The following is a 15919-nucleotide window of genomic DNA, read 5'->3' as shown; positions in this document are numbered from 1 at the left end:
CACAACTACTGAAGCACCTTCCACAACTACTAAGGGAACAACAGCTACACCTGTAGAAACAACTGCATCTAAGGCAACAACTGCCACAGTTGAGACAACAAAACAACCTAAAGTCAGCACTGTCCCAGTTACAACCTTGACTACAGCTGTTGTTGAAACTACAACCCCTAAACCAGGTGTCACAACAACAGGCCCACAAACAACAGTCATAACATCAAAGCCATCCATTACTACCACAACTACTGAAGCACCTTCAACAACAACTAAGGGAACAACAGCTACACCTGTAGAAACAACTGCATCTAAGGCAACAACTGCCACAGTTGAGACAACAAAACAACCTAAAGTCACCACTGGCCCAGTTACAACCTTGACTACAGCTGTTGTTGAAACTACAACCCCTAAGCCAGGTGTCACAACAACAGGCCCAGAAACAACAGTCATAACATCAAAACCATCTGTTACTACCACAACTACTGAAGCACCTTCCACAACAACTAAGGGAACAACAGCTACACCTGTAGAAACAACTGCATCTAAGGCAACAACTGCCACTGTTGAGACAACAAAACCACCTAAAGTCACCACTGGCCCAGTTACAACCTTGACCACAGCTGTTGTTGAAACTACAACCGCTAAGCCAGGTGTCACAACAACAGGCCCAGAAACAACAGTCATAACATCAAAACCATCCATTACTACCACAACTACTGAAGCACCTTCAACAACAACTAAGGGAACAACAGCTACACCTGTAGAAACAACGGCATCCAAGGCAACAACTGCCACCATTGAGACAACAAAACCACCTAAAGTCACCACTGGCCCAGTTACAACCTTGACCACAGCTGTTGTTGAAACTACAACCCCTAAGCCAGGTGTCACAACAACAGGCCCAGAAACAACAGTCATAACATCAAAACCATCCATTACTACCACAACTACTGAAGCACCTTCAACAACAACTAAGGGAACAACAGCTACACCTGTAGAAACAACGGCATCCAAGGCAACAACTGCCACCATTGAGACAACAAAACCACCTAAAGTCACCACTGGCCCAGTTACAACCTTGACCACAGCTGTTGTTGAAACTACAACCCCTAAGCCAGGTGTCACAACAACAGGCCCAGAAACAACAGTCATAACATCAAAACCATCTCTTACGACCACAACTACTGAAGCAATTTCCACAAGTACTAAGGGAACAACAGCTACACCTGTAGAAACAACTGCATCCAAGGCAACAACTGCCACTGTTGAGACAACAAAACCACCTAAAGTCACCACTGGCCCAGTTACAACCTTGACTACAGCTGTTGTTGAAACTACAACCCCTAAACCAGGTGTCACAACAACAGGCCCAGAAACAACAGTCATAACATCAAAACCATCTCTTACGACCACAACTACTGAAGCACCTTCAACAACAACTAAGGGAACAACAGCTACACCTGTAGAAACAACTGCATCTAAGGCAACAACTGCCACAGTTGAGACAACAAAACCACCTCAAGTCACCACTGGCCCAGTTACAACCTTGACCACAGCTGTTGTTGAAACTACAACCCCTAAACCAGGTGTCACAACAACAGGCCCACAAACAACAGTCATAACATCAAAGCCATCTGTTACTACCACGACTACTGAAGCACCTTCCACAACAACTAAGGGAACAACAGCTACACCTGTAGAAACAACTGCATCTAAGGCAACAACTGCCACAGTTGAGACAACAAAACAACCTAAAGTCAGCACTGGTCCAGTTACAACCTTGACTACAGCTGTTGTTGAAACTACAACCCCTAAGCCAGGTGTCACAACAACAGGCCCAGAAACAACAGTCATAACATCAAAACCATCCATTACTACCACAACTACTGAAGCACCTTCAACAACAACTAAGGGAACAACAGCTACACCTGTAGAAACAACTGCATCCAAGGCAACAACTGCCACCATTGAGACAACAAAACCACCTAAAGTCACCACTGGCCCAGTTACAACCTTGACTACAGCTGTTGTTGAAACTACAACCCCTAAGCCAGGTGTCACAACAACAGGCCCACAAACAACAGTCATAACATCAAAGCCATCCGTTACGACCACGACTACTGAAGCACCTTCAACAACAACTAAGGGAACAACAGCTACACCTGTAGAAACAACTGCATCTAAGGCAACAACTGCCACAGTTGAGACAACAAAACAACCTAAAGTCACCACTGGCCCAGTTACAACCTTGACTACAGCTGTTGTTGAAACTACAACCCCTAAACCAGGTGTCACAACAACAGGCCCAGAAACAACAGTCATAACATCAAAACCATCTGTTACGACCACAACTACTGAAGCACCTTCAACAACAACTAAGGGAACAACAGTTACACCTGTAGAAACAACTGCATCTAAGGCAACAACTGCCACAGTTGAGACAACAAAACAACCTAAAGTCACCACTGGCCCAGTTACAACCTTGACTACAGCTGTTGTTGAAACTACAACCCCTAAACCAGGTGTCACAACAACAGGCCCAGAAACAACAGTCATAACATCAAAGCCATCCATTACTACCACGACTACTGAAGCACCTTCAACAACAACTAAGGGAACAACAGCTACACCTGTAGAAACAACTGCATCTAAGGCAACAACTGCCACCGTTGAGACAACAAAACAACCTAAAGTCACCACTGGCCCAGTTACAACCTTGACCACAGCTGTTGTTGAAACTACAACCCCTAAGCCAGGTGTCACAACAACAGGCCCAGAAACAACAGTCATAACATCAAAACCATCCATTACTACCACAACTACTGAAGCACCTTCAACAACAACTAAGGGAACAACAGCTACACCTGTAGAAACAACTGCATCCAAGGCAACAACTGCCCCCATTGAGACAACAAAACCACCTAAAGTCACCACTGGCCCAGTTACAACCTTGACCACAGCTGTTGTTGAAACTACAACCCCTAAGCCAGGTGTCACAACAACAGGCCCAGAAACAACAGTCATAACATCAAAGCCATCTGTTACTACCACGACTACTGAAGCACCTTCCACAACTACTAAGGGAACAACAGCTACACCTGTAGAAACAACTGCATCCAAGGCAACAACTGCCACTGTTGAGACAACAAAACCACCTAAAGTCACCACTGGCCCAGTTACCACCTTGACTACAGCTGTTGTTGAAACTACAACCCCTAAGCCAGGTGTCACAACAACAGGCCCAGAAACAACAGTCATAACATCAAAACCATCCATTACTACCACGACTACTGAAGCACCTTCCACAACTACTAAAGAAACAACAGCTACACCTGTAGAAACAACTGCATCTAAGGCAACAACTGCCACAGTTGAGACAACAAAACCACCTAAAGTCACCACTGGCCCAGTTACAACCTTGACCACAGCTGTTGTTGAAACTACAACCCCTAAGCCAGGTGTCACAACAACAGGCCCAGAAACAACAGTCATAACATCAAAGCCATCTGTTACTACCACGACTACTGAAGCACCTTCCACAACTACTAAGGGAACAACAGCTACACCTGTAGAAACAACTGCATCCAAGGCAACAACTGCCACCATTGAGACAACAAAACCACCTAAAGTCACCACTGGCCCAGTTACAACCTTGACCACAGCTGTTGTTGAAACTACAACCCCTAAGCCAGGTGTCACAACAACAGGCCCAGAAACAACAGTCATAATATCAAAACCATCCATTACTACCACAACTACTGAAGCACCTTCAACAACAACTAAGGGAACAACAGCTACACCTGTAGAAACAACTGCATCTAAGGCAACAACTGCCACAGTTGAGACAACAAAACAACCTAAAGTCAGCACTGTCCCAGTTACAACCTTGACTACAGCTGTTGTTGAAACTACAACCCCTAAGCCAGGTGTCACAACAACAGGCCCAGAAACAACAGTCATTGTAGTCACAGGAACGCCACAAACAACAACTGTTGTTACAAAACCTTCTGTTTTCAATACAACAACTACTGTGGCTTCAACTCTCACCACTGAAACAACTGCAACAGGTACAACAGAAATTGCCCCAGTAACACAGACACTTCCAGTCACAACAAGTGTTTACTTGCCCACTTCGAGCTCAGCCCAAACCACAGTTGTTTCCACGCCGTTCACCACACCTACAACATTATGTGTCTGCAATGTCAATGGAACTTCATATAAACCTGGTAAGTAATCCTACATTTTCCATTTTCGCATTTACCTTCTATCTTTATTATGTGTTATGATTCCGTTTTCATAATTAAACAGGGTTCTTTTTATACACCACATTTGTTTTATTATTCCCATTAAATGACCACCCACAACATAACTTTTTTCTCAAGAGAGCCAATCAGATGCTATATCAGTATTATCAGGTCATCATTAGTTTATAATTGTCTGTTAATCAACATTGTGATCTTGTCTTCAGTAGTTATTCCTTAATAACGTTGAATGATTACTAATTATTTAATCATGAGAAACTCATTTTGTGGAAGTGACAAATCATATTGTAATCTCTCATCCCTCATGTCATCTTCTCATCACTTGGTATTTTTTTAATGTACCCTGAAGCATTAATACATCATTACATCATGATTATGACAATCAGTTCCTATTCCTTTCCTGGGGACTCAACAAGTTCTTTACTACAAAGCAGAGACATAATAAATATGTGTATATAAAGAAAAAAATCTGTTTGAGAGTAGGAATGGTGGACCAAAAAAGAAAATCTCTGTTTAAGGGAAATGTAGTTCTCCAACAGTCACATTAGCCAAAATTGGTCTTAGATGTCAAGAACTGTAGCCAACTTTGTAGTTGCATAACCACAGGGCATCATTATAAGTAAAATCCCCTAGCCTTGCCCACAACAATAACAAATTGCCCAATTGGATCCAAAATAGAGTTTGATAGTGGCACACTTTTAAGAATGAGGATTGCAGTCCCCGCTTGCCTTGTCAGAAAATTTAGAGGGAAGTATATTTTTTTACCCAAGGACCCTTAAGTCGGAGGACCTCTGTGAAACACAGATGATTCTTGTAAAAAGAAAACACTGCTGCAGAGATGCTGTAGACTGACCATTTTCTTATTCATTTAAACTGGTTGTTTGGCACCCTTCATGTTCCAAGAGATTGCCTAAAGCTTAGATTCTTACCTTGAATATCATACAGAGATCTGCTACTATGTGTACAAGAAGAATCAATAACCCTCTCTATCCAAAGACATACACACACACACACACACACACACACACACGCACACACACACACGCACACATGCACACATGCATAAGTAAACCCTGATTGTCCCAGTCATCAGTCCTGGGGTGGAACTTTTCTGCTTCCATAACTTTCTCTTATTCTAGCTCAAGCGATCATGCATCTAAATTATATTCAAGTACAGCAAAAACATCCATTTTGAAACTTCAATGAGGTTTAAGAGTCCTCTTACAATACACCAGTATACCACAATTATTAGTACCATGGGCAGTATCTCCCAGTCTGTTTTTTTGTGACTTGTGATCAACTATACAGTCAATAGTTGATTCAGCATTATTGAGCTACTTATTAATGATTCATTATCAAGTCGACCCTGATTCGTTCCTCACTCATTCTTTAGTAACTGCAGACAATGGGTTAATTATCTTGTTGTTTTGTCTTTGATTAAGCAGTGCTTTTTCAGCCTGAATACCCACACAGCCTCTCTCTAATTAAATACCTTTATTACAGTATTTGTTACATTTGTTGAATTTTGTCCACTAAACTTGTTTCTTCACTGTGTTTTTTTTTTTTTTACAGGGGATTTGGTGTACAATGTCACTGATGGTTTAGGGTGGTGTTATACTGCATTTTGCAATGTATCTTGTAAAGTTGAGATACGGTCCACTCCATGCCCCACGACACCGATAACCACCACAACCAGCGCCACTATCCCAACTTCACCCTTCCCTTCCACCGCAATCCCACCTACAACTACCCTGGACTGCAGTGATGTGTCTCCACCAAAAAAGGTGTGATCATTTTTTATGATTTAGTTTCCAAAAGAGGTTGTATTTCAAAAGTAGCTTTCAAAAGTAGCTGGCCCTGTGTTTTTGTTGGTGCACAACACAGCTCTGAACCCATGATCTGGTATTTTCCTGGGGTACACTGAGGTTATCTCCTTGAGTGCCAACTGTTTATCTAAAGAGTTTGCCAGGTGAACAAAAAAAAGTTTTGCCAGGATATTTTTTCTTTACAGTGCATTACAGTGGGTGCAGGAAGGAAGCGAAGCAGAGCTTTGTGGCGCTTCTGCCTCCTTGTAGCACCCACATTAACCAGTTGGGATGTTCAGACTTAGTGGAGCTACATGGCTGCCTTGTGAATCTAGTTAGCTATCTGTAGCTATTGTTTTGCTGTCTGCTCTATTTTTTATGTGCTGGGTGAGCGGAGCAAAGTTTAGCACATCTACAATAAACCATGTAAATGGCATATATGATATGTCTGTGATAGATGATAAAATATGCATCCCATGCTCTCTCTTTTGAAATCTCCGCCTCTCTCCCATTTTTACATTTGTGAAAAAAAAATTGTCAGGTGTTTTTTGTTTGTGTGTTGTTCTAATATTCATCTCTCTATGTTAGTAAGTTATGTAACATTACTGTCACATCTTTCTTTTGGCTTTTAATATAAGGTAGTTTTGGTGAAGAGGACAGTAATTTAGGACATTTTTTTCCAGTGCACAATTTACCTGGTATTTTGTGTTTAGAATGCATGGAAAAATTAAAACATGAGTGCTTTTTATCTAATTTAGAACATGTGGGGCACTGCAACCTCTTGTGGCTGAAATGAGTATTACACATTCACTTGCTAAAAAAATAAGGAATTTAAAGTGATTATTTGGTCAAAACCTTTCTCATGTAATAAATCATAAACACAGGAGAGGAAACAATTAAGATCAGACTGAGAAAATGTATCTCTAACACGCCCACCTACACGGTATGATGATGTAGTCTTCCTGTCCCTCAAAGTGCACCACCACAGTTTGGCCATGATATTACCAACAGTGCATTTGGCACGCCTTTGACACAGTGTGCAGAAGAGAAAGGCCTGCATCTTGAAAAATCTGTTGAATTACGCTTATTGTTTCACACACACATGCACAGACATGATTTCCAGTATGACTTACTGTTCCTCAATCCACTTCCAGAATGGAGAGAGCTGGAAGGTGGACAACTGCACCACTGCTACTTGCATCAATGGAAAGGTCACAAATACAACCACTGAGTGTCACACAGTACAAAAACCCATCTGTGCCAATGGACACGAAGCTGTCAAGGTCTATTATAATAACGGATGCTGCTTCCACTATGTTTGTGAATGTAAGTTGAAAATGTAACTTTCAACACATTTTCCCAGACTGACTTGTATGTACAGCTAAGGATCTTGTCAGTAAGTGATAATGTGCACTGTGGTTTTCATCTGTGTGTGCTCAGTGCGGGATCCAATAAAATACATAAAAATTGCCCTAGTAGTAGTAGCTATGAAAGCAACTAACTACTAAAGCTACAAACTGCTAATAAAGAAACAAAGCCATCTTGGTGGAGGTAATTATGTTTGTCTACATGTTCCAGTTTTTACTTATTATTTCCCTTCATGGTTTTTATTTTACAGGTGTATGCAGTGTCTGGAGTAGATCCCACTACAAGACATTTGATGGAAATTCATACAATTTCAAAGATAACTGCTCTTACTACCTGGTCAAAGAGACTGTTGCTAAAGACAACCTGACTATTATATTAGATAACAGTTACTGTGATCCTACAGACAGTACATTCTGTCCCCAGGCTCTCATCGTTACATACAAAAACAACACAGTACGTTTTACTCAGGCAATGGTTTCAGGAACAGCAGTTAATGTGGTAAGCAATAATTCAAATTTTCAAAGACATTTGTTGTTTCAGTGTCAGTATCACACTTCATTATTTTTTAGGGTACTGCCTTAATGGTTAATCTGTTAAAAAAAAAAGTGGTGTGAAACATGGTATAGTTGGAGTTTGAAATAATGTGCTAAATTCACAGTTTTCTCTGCTGTGCTTTGTTGTCCTTGTCCTACAGGTGTATGTGAATAAAAAACGTATTTATCCAGCCTACAGCAATTCTGTTCTCAACCTCACAAGCACAGATAGGGCGATCACATTGATGATAAAGCCGATCGCCACAAAAGTTGTCTATAGGAGCTCTGGAATCACCATTGACATTCCTTATTCCATCTTCGGTGGGAAAACTGAAGGACAGTGTGGTGAGTTAGCAGACCATTAACTCCTTATGCTCGCTCTATTACTCTAGTCAGAAGGCAGTTGAGACAGCTGCCTGCTGCAACATTTTCACATTGTAACTTCTTCTCCTGTAAACCCTTGTAAATTCTCTACTTCTTCTTTGCGGTTTGCTTGCACACGTTTTCCAAACTGGATTCACTAAATTTAATTAATGGCACAACCCTATCACAAATTGCTCGCTTCAGGCCAGTGAGTGCCACCAGTTCATAAGGATGTGCTCATTTGAGAGCTTTGATGATTCACAGTGTGAAGCTTCCTTCAAACTCAACAGCAATGTAGGAACTTCCTTCATGTAGGAACCATTTTTCTACCAAACTACACCCACCATCCGTACTACCATGCAGAAAGAAGTGTGTAATTATTATGGATGACAGGCTGGTGATATGTAAACATTAAAGACGTACTCCTCAGCTGAGCTGTAACATTAGCACCACTAAGCTAGCTTGTGCGATGGTAGAGTTGGCAAGCGATGATGATGATGATGATAGGACAGAAAATATAATTTTGGTTTCACATTTCAATTCCAAATTCATTATAATGTAATTCAAAAATTATTAGAATTATTAAGTCAATTTCTCTCTATTTATATGAGTACAAAACATCTGGACCACTTGTAAATTACATTTGTACCTAACAGAAAATCTTTAATACTACAACATTTTTTGTATGTGCTACTTAAGTACAAATGTGTTTGTATAGCTGCCTCCTGCAAGAGCCCCAGTGCTCTGGCTTCATCATGCTGCCTCTCCTTTTCCAGGGACCTGTGACAATTCCCCGACCAACGACTGCCGTTCTCCAAATGGCCAGGTGGAAAGCTGCTCAGACTCTGCAGGCCAGTGGCTTGTCCCAGGTACCCCCTGTGTCACCCCCTCAACCCCATCTCCACCAGTTACTACGCCAGCACCCGGAACCAGACCATCGACAACACCACCGCCCACTTGCACACCTGCTATCTGTGATGTCCTAACCAGCAGGTGAGGAGAGAAAATTGAACATTTTTATGAAAGTGAAAGTTTATTGCAGGTCTATTTTATTGCATCTTAAATTATGTTTATATCTTTCTAATCACTTAGTATATGCAAATTCTTCTGATTGCTTTTGCTAACATACTGTCTGGGCTTGTATGTCCCTTCTAGTGTGTTTGAGTCGTGCAACAAAATCATAAATCCAGGCGATTATGTGAAAACCTGTGTGGAGGACAATTGCAATGGTAGCAATAAGACTTGCTCCAGCCTAGAGGCCTATGCCTCTGAGTGCTCTAAGGCAGGAGAATGTATCAACTGGAGGAACGCTACCAATGGACAGTGTGGTGAGATATATTATCAGTAATGTACAATACTTCATTTGTTGTGTGGTGTTCTCAAAAAATGTGTATATAAACATATCTCCATCTTACAGAGTACAAGTGTCCAGACAACAAGGTGTACAAGGCCTGTGGCCCCAAGGTAGAGCCTACATGCAATGACAGGTAAAGTGTGTCAACAGTATGATCCTTTTTGTGTTTTTAGGTAACTTAACATTTCAACACTTCTTACTTAAGTCATATGCTCATATACAGTGGTGGCTTAAAGGTTAGAGAAGCGTGCTTATGACCAGAAGGTCGCAGGTTCAATCCCCCTCTCTTATTACCACCACTGAGGTGGGGCAGCTTTCAGGTGTAAATGTAATCAAGGTGTTCCTGCAAAAGAGAGCATCTCTCTCAGTGTACCTACTCTGAATAAATAAAGGTTAAAAATACATATATACATATATATATATATATATGGTCTCCCTTGCCAGACAAAGCAGGAAAAACCTCTGGCCAAGAGCCTTGTCACGTTTTGGTCTGGGAAAATCACTGGAGGCCAAGTCTAGGCCTCTAGGGGATTCAGCCATAGACCATGCAGCATTCACTGTATGAATCGCTAGCTGATGTTGAACCACTCACATATCCAAATTCTACTATAGTCAATTAGTCACTGTAAGCTACAGTACCTATGTGGGGAGTGGGTGTTGCCATTGGCTTTCCAAAGGAACACATGAGATTTTACTGCCTATGTAGAGAACTGTGCAGTGTTTTGCAAAAAGTGTGATTTAGAATTCAAAACTTAGTGTATGGCAGAAGTTGTGTGTGCAATGTAGCATGCTTAGTTTTGGGAATTGGTGCAACCATTGAATGGATTTAGGGGTCAATTGGATGTTGATACATGTGATACATCATTGAATATAAAACTATCAGAGACAGAGACTTGATTACAATCTAAAACATACATAATAGGTTTCCACTCTTAGAACCCTGTTGTGTGACAGTCCCTCAAAGCATTTCAAGTCTTCACAGCACTGTACTAACCAGTCCTTCCATGTCTGACATCAGATACAACAAGAAGTTCAATGCTGGTAGCAATTCAACCACTGACAACACAGAGGAAGGTTGCTTCTGTCCAAAAGACACCACCTTGTTCAACACAGTCTATGGCACGTGCGTCACCACTTGCGGTAAGAGGAGAATCTATGGAAAACTCAATTGGTCATGGAATATTGTTCACAAAAGCATTTGCACCTACAAATCTACACAAACACTTGTTTCTGATTGAATTTCAGGTTGTGTTGGACCTGATGGGAAACCCAGAGAGGTGAGAAATCTGCTGAAACATACACACCTGTGCATTCATGTATACTAGCAAAGCCTGAGTTGTGTGTCTGAACTGGTTCCTTTCTCTGAACCAGCCTGGGGACACATGGACGAGCGGCTGCGAGACCTGCACGTGTGACAAGGATTCCATGAGCACCCTGTGTCAGCCTGTTCAGTGCCCAGTAATACGTCCCCCCGTCTGCAAAGAGGTTGGCCAGCAGCTGGTCAACAAGACAGAGAACTGCTGCACAAAACAAACATGTGGTCAGTTTCAGTGTCACAGAATTTGATCTGATTCTGTCACTTTGTTAATATCTGCGTCTTACAAAGATGAACCCACAGGCTCCCTTTTCATTGGATTGGTATAAGTGTTGCATTCACCTCATTTCTACCTGACATATTACATCACAGTTGTCAGAATAAAGTCAGAATTCTGAGTTTAAAAACAGTCATGAATCTGATAATCTGATAACAAGGCCTCAGCATCCTTTTATGGGTTTTTCAAATGGAAATGCACACTTATACATTAGCAAAAAGCTGTGATGTAGGTTAGAGTGCTGATGCCCCATTATCAAACATCAAACTCACATGCTCTCAGCAGAGTCTCCCACTGATCATCTAAATGTAAAATTGTTGTTATGGTTCTTTAAGTTAATGTTGTCAAAAGAAAATCAAAGCAATTCTCGAACTTCACTCACTTATAATCATCCTTTCTTTTGCCCCCAACAGAATGCAATGAGACATTGTGTAACCCTGCACCTAACTGTAAACTGGGCTACAAACTCGATATCATCAATGGCACCTGCTGCAATACCTACAAGTGTGGTATGTGACTCCAGTTTATCAGAAACGCATTGTGTGCTGGTGTGCAAAAAGTGGAATGCAGAACTGTAAATACTGAAAAATCTCCACAGCAGCTGAAAAATAATTTTGGTTGTTGCAAATGTTGAATATAACTGCAAGCAGCAATAAGAAATGTTGGACTGCAGGTTCTTCATTTCTCATCAAGGGCTTGCATATTATGTAGGTGTACATACTTGAGAATATTGCAGAGCTGTAGTGGATAATTAGAAACATTTTAGGTGAAGCTTTCACATTCTGATGATGTTTGATATTGTTATACAGATCATTATTGCCACAGGAATAAATTGCATTTGGTATGTTTTCACTTCATTTACATTTTTACCAAAAGAAATTAAAATACCATAAATGACATTTAAAAGATTAAAGGTTCAGTGTGTCAAATTTAGGGGGGGTTAATGGCAAAATATGGCAGGTATGGAATACAATTTTCATAATTATGTTTCATTGGTGCATAATTGCCTGAAAATAAGAATCATTGTGTTTTTGTCACCTTAGCATGAGCCTTTTATATCTACAGAAGGTGTGGGTCTTATTTCATGGAGGCTGCCATGTTGCACCACCATGTTTCTACAGTACCCCACAGTGGACAAACCAGACACTGGCTCTAGACACAGCCTTTCATATTTTTTTACGAGTTTCAACTAGTGGCCAACAGGCTAGATGATGCCCTTTGGAATTTTTCTGTGGCCTAGTGTCAGTGTTAATCTAACTCATGTCTCTCTTTTTTGCAGTTCCTAAAGGAGTATGTGTCTATAACATGACTGAGTATGAGGTAAGCACAAACAGAGGATGATCCAAATGCACATGCTGGCAAGCAGGGCAGTATAGTATTACAGAATGAATACAAAAAAGAAGTCATTACTTTTGGATTTTTTTCCTCCGTCCAGAACAAATGAGCTGAAGTACAGGTGTGAATGCTTCTGTGAATTGAATGAATGAATTGATGTTTGAGAGTAAAGCACTGATCAATTTGTTTTCTATAGCCTGGTGAAAAGATACCAACACCTGAAACACCAGAAACAACAGGAACACCAGAGCCACCATTAAAAGAACCACCATCAGAAACAACAGCATCATCAGAAGAGGGACAACCGTCAGGAACGACAAGAGGACCATCAGGAGAGGGACAGCCGTCAGGAACGACAAGAGGGCCATCAGGAGAGGGACAGCCGTCAGGAACGACAAGAGGGCCATCAGGAGAGGGACAGCCGTCAGGAACGACAAGGGGACCATCAGGAGAAGGACAGCCGTCAGGAACGACAAGGGGACCATCAGGAGAAGGACAGCCGTCAGGAACGACAAGAGGACCATCAGGAGAAGGACAGCCGTCAGGAACGACAAGAGAACAATCAGGAGAAGGACAGCCGTCAGGAACGACAAGAGGACCATCAGGAGAAGGACAGCCGTCAGGAACGACAAGAGGACCATCAGGAGAAGGACAGCCGTCAGGAACGACAAGGGGACCATCAGGAGAAGGACAGCCGTCAGGAACGACAAGAGGACCATCAGGAGAAGGACAGCCGTCAGGAACGACAAGGGGACCATCAGGAGAAGGACAGCCGTCAGGAACGACAAGAGGACCATCAGGAGAGGGACAGCCGTCAGGAACGACAAGAGGGCCATCAGGAGAGGGACAGCCGTCAGGAACGACAAGAGGGCCATCAGGAGAAGGACAGCCGTCAGGAACGACAAGGGGACCATCAGGAGAAGGACAGCCGTCAGGAACGACAAGAGGACCATCAGGAGAAGGACAGCCGTCAGGAACGACAAGAGGACCATCAGGAGAAGGACAGCCGTCAGGAACGACAAGAGAACAATCAGGAGAAGGACAGCCGTCAGGAACGACAAGAGAACAATCAGGAGAAGGACAGTCATCAGGAACGACACCACAAGGATCTATATCAGAGGAAGTGTTCAAACCTGGGCCTTGCCAGCTGTGTTACTGTGGCTCCACAGTGGATCCTGCCACCGGCCTGAACATCGCCAACTGCAAACCTGTTGTCTGCCAAACAACCTGCTCCAAAGTAAGCTCATTCACAGCACATCCCAACACACACACGTTCACTACTCTTACACTGAAGCACTGATTGGAACAGCCTTTAGGATAACATTGTAACTCATTGGTCACTTTATTTGATACAACTGCAGTCCAGTACCACAGCAGCACATATTTGGAACTCATAATAAACATGTAATTGAATGAACTGTTGCCTGACAGTGTCAGCACACACTCAGCATTAAAAGTATTAAGAAATGCTTAAACTGAGTCTTAGAGGAGTTTTTAGCAGTTTTGGAGATATCAAAACCAGTGTCTCTTTCCAAAAATCATGACATGATTATTCAAAATAATTCATAGGCCTGAGCAGTTTCAAGTCATAATTATGTTTTTTCTAGTAGAAAGAAAGTAGCTCTGACATCTCAACAGCTGATATGTCCACAACTCAGCAACTCTCACCATAACTATCTAGATGGATAAATATAACTACAGATAACAGGTTAAATATGTATATTTAATTTTGGGGTGAACTGTCCCTTTAAAGCTTTATCTTGAATCTTTGGTAAAATGATGAGGCGGTTAAATGCACTGTCTAGTGCAGTGATGCATACCCATATACCTCTCATGTTCCAGTTTTTCAGAAGACTCTATTAGATATGCTCTGTCCATTGTTAGACACGGATGAATAATGAGGAATAAAGAATTTCTCAGGTTCTAAGGCAGAATATGACATAATAAAACATTTGAAGAGGCTGCATTGAAAACTGAAACTATTTATACACAAAAAGGAGGTAAACATGGAACGTAATCAAGTGAAATTTTCTTACAAAGACAAATATTTCTCTCTCACTGTCTCTGTCTCCAGGGTTATGAATATCAGACTGAAACTGGCAAGTGCTGCGGGAAGTGTGTCCAGAAGAAGTGTATTTTCACCACACCTGACAATGAAACAGTGGTTATTGAGGTCAGTACTGCAGCTGATGCTGACAAGAGTTTCCACACAGTATTAAATAAGAACAAGAGAAAAGTACAGAAGCCTGGAGTGGCAAGTGGGGGAAAAAGTTTTGGCAGGTGATTTTTTTTCATCATGTCATTATTAATCATTACTCCATGTAGATCATGAACTCTTGAATGTAATACTACTCACTGAGATCGGATGAAAAATACATGATACAGTGCCTGTTACTCAGAAGAACGGTAGCTCTCCGTTTACACAGATTTATTCACAGGTCAGTGATGTTGACATATATTCCAAAGGCCAATGCGGTGTCTACATATATGTCTGTGTGCACCACTACAGCATCAAAACTAGCCCTATTACAACACGAGGTAATGGTAAACTTTAGCCAACATTATCCTGGCAAAATCTTCTTTTTCCCACCTGCACTTAAGATATGAAAACAGGAGGGAAAATATTAGGTCAGGCATAAAAAATGAATCACCAGGATGTTTTTTCTCTCTCCTGCCTCTCAGTGCGTCCGTAGAAAGGCATGTAAGCCGTAGCTAGAGTTCTTTTTAACAGTGTTTATGAATGTGAGACAAACAGAAGCAGACTTTTAAAAATTTAATTCAAAGCCAAAAATAAGACTAACCTTATTTCAAAACATGAAAGTTGTTTACATTGGATGATGTAAAGAAAAGTAATAAAATTATTAACAGTCTCTTAATATTACCATAACATCACATTTGATGGTGTCAGATCTTGGTAGATTTGGATCACTGTTGAAGATGTGACTTAGCTTGTTCTCTTCCTGTTGGTACAGGTCGGTGGTTCTTATGTTCCTCCCAATGACAAGTGTGTGAATTACACATGTCAGAATATCAATGGACAGTTCGTTACCAAGGAAGTCACGACCCAGTGTCCTCCATTTAACCCCCTGGACTGTGAACCTGTGAGTATATCAGAAATGTACAACAGATACACCTACATCATCACATAGTGTCCAGCACACAAAATGACGTGTCTTCCCTCTCCAGGGCACCGAGACAACTGATTCTAACGGATGTTGCAAAAAATGTAAGTTAGTGGTGTGACAGTTTTTAAATAGTAAATCCTAAATCCTGTGTCCTCTTCTGTGTGCCATCATTAAAAAAATGGTTGCTG

The 15919-nt window shown here is 41.5% G+C and overlaps 1 protein-coding gene and 1 long non-coding RNA gene across 2 annotated transcripts in view; both read left to right on the top strand.

Annotated features, from left to right (window-relative positions):
- The window catches only part of LOC146333330 (mucin-5B-like), a 56011-nt gene that overhangs the window by 35744 nt on the left and 4348 nt on the right, over nt 1-15919 (top strand). The window contains exons 34-49 of the mRNA XM_084725407.1: nt 3818-4220; nt 5829-6040; nt 7216-7387; nt 7680-7927; nt 8124-8307; nt 9102-9318; nt 9481-9653; nt 9743-9812; nt 10698-10819; nt 10925-10956; nt 11051-11219; nt 13123-13614; nt 13680-13843; nt 14681-14779; nt 15579-15707; nt 15793-15832. Of these exons, the coding sequence (XP_084581533.1) occupies nt 3818-4220; nt 5829-6040; nt 7216-7387; nt 7680-7927; nt 8124-8307; nt 9102-9318; nt 9481-9653; nt 9743-9812; nt 10698-10819; nt 10925-10956; nt 11051-11219; nt 13123-13614; nt 13680-13843; nt 14681-14779; nt 15579-15707; nt 15793-15832 (2926 nt within the window). The remainder of the gene's footprint in view (nt 1-3817; nt 4221-5828; nt 6041-7215; nt 7388-7679; nt 7928-8123; nt 8308-9101; nt 9319-9480; nt 9654-9742; nt 9813-10697; nt 10820-10924; nt 10957-11050; nt 11220-13122; nt 13615-13679; nt 13844-14680; nt 14780-15578; nt 15708-15792; nt 15833-15919) is intronic.
- LOC146333331 (uncharacterized) lies at nt 11674-13110 on the top strand. The gene is made up of 3 exons (XR_014771172.1): nt 11674-11780; nt 12551-12591; nt 12803-13110. It is a non-coding gene; the product is annotated as an uncharacterized LOC146333331 (long non-coding RNA).

Source organism: Lutjanus erythropterus, chromosome 1, assembly GCF_056507025.1.
Source record: "Lutjanus erythropterus isolate fLutEry1 chromosome 1, fLutEry1.hap2, whole genome shotgun sequence".
In the NCBI taxonomy this organism is placed as follows: Eukaryota; Metazoa; Chordata; class Actinopteri; order Lutjaniformes; family Lutjanidae; genus Lutjanus; species Lutjanus erythropterus.
This window is presented reverse-complemented; position numbering and strand designations above follow the sequence as displayed.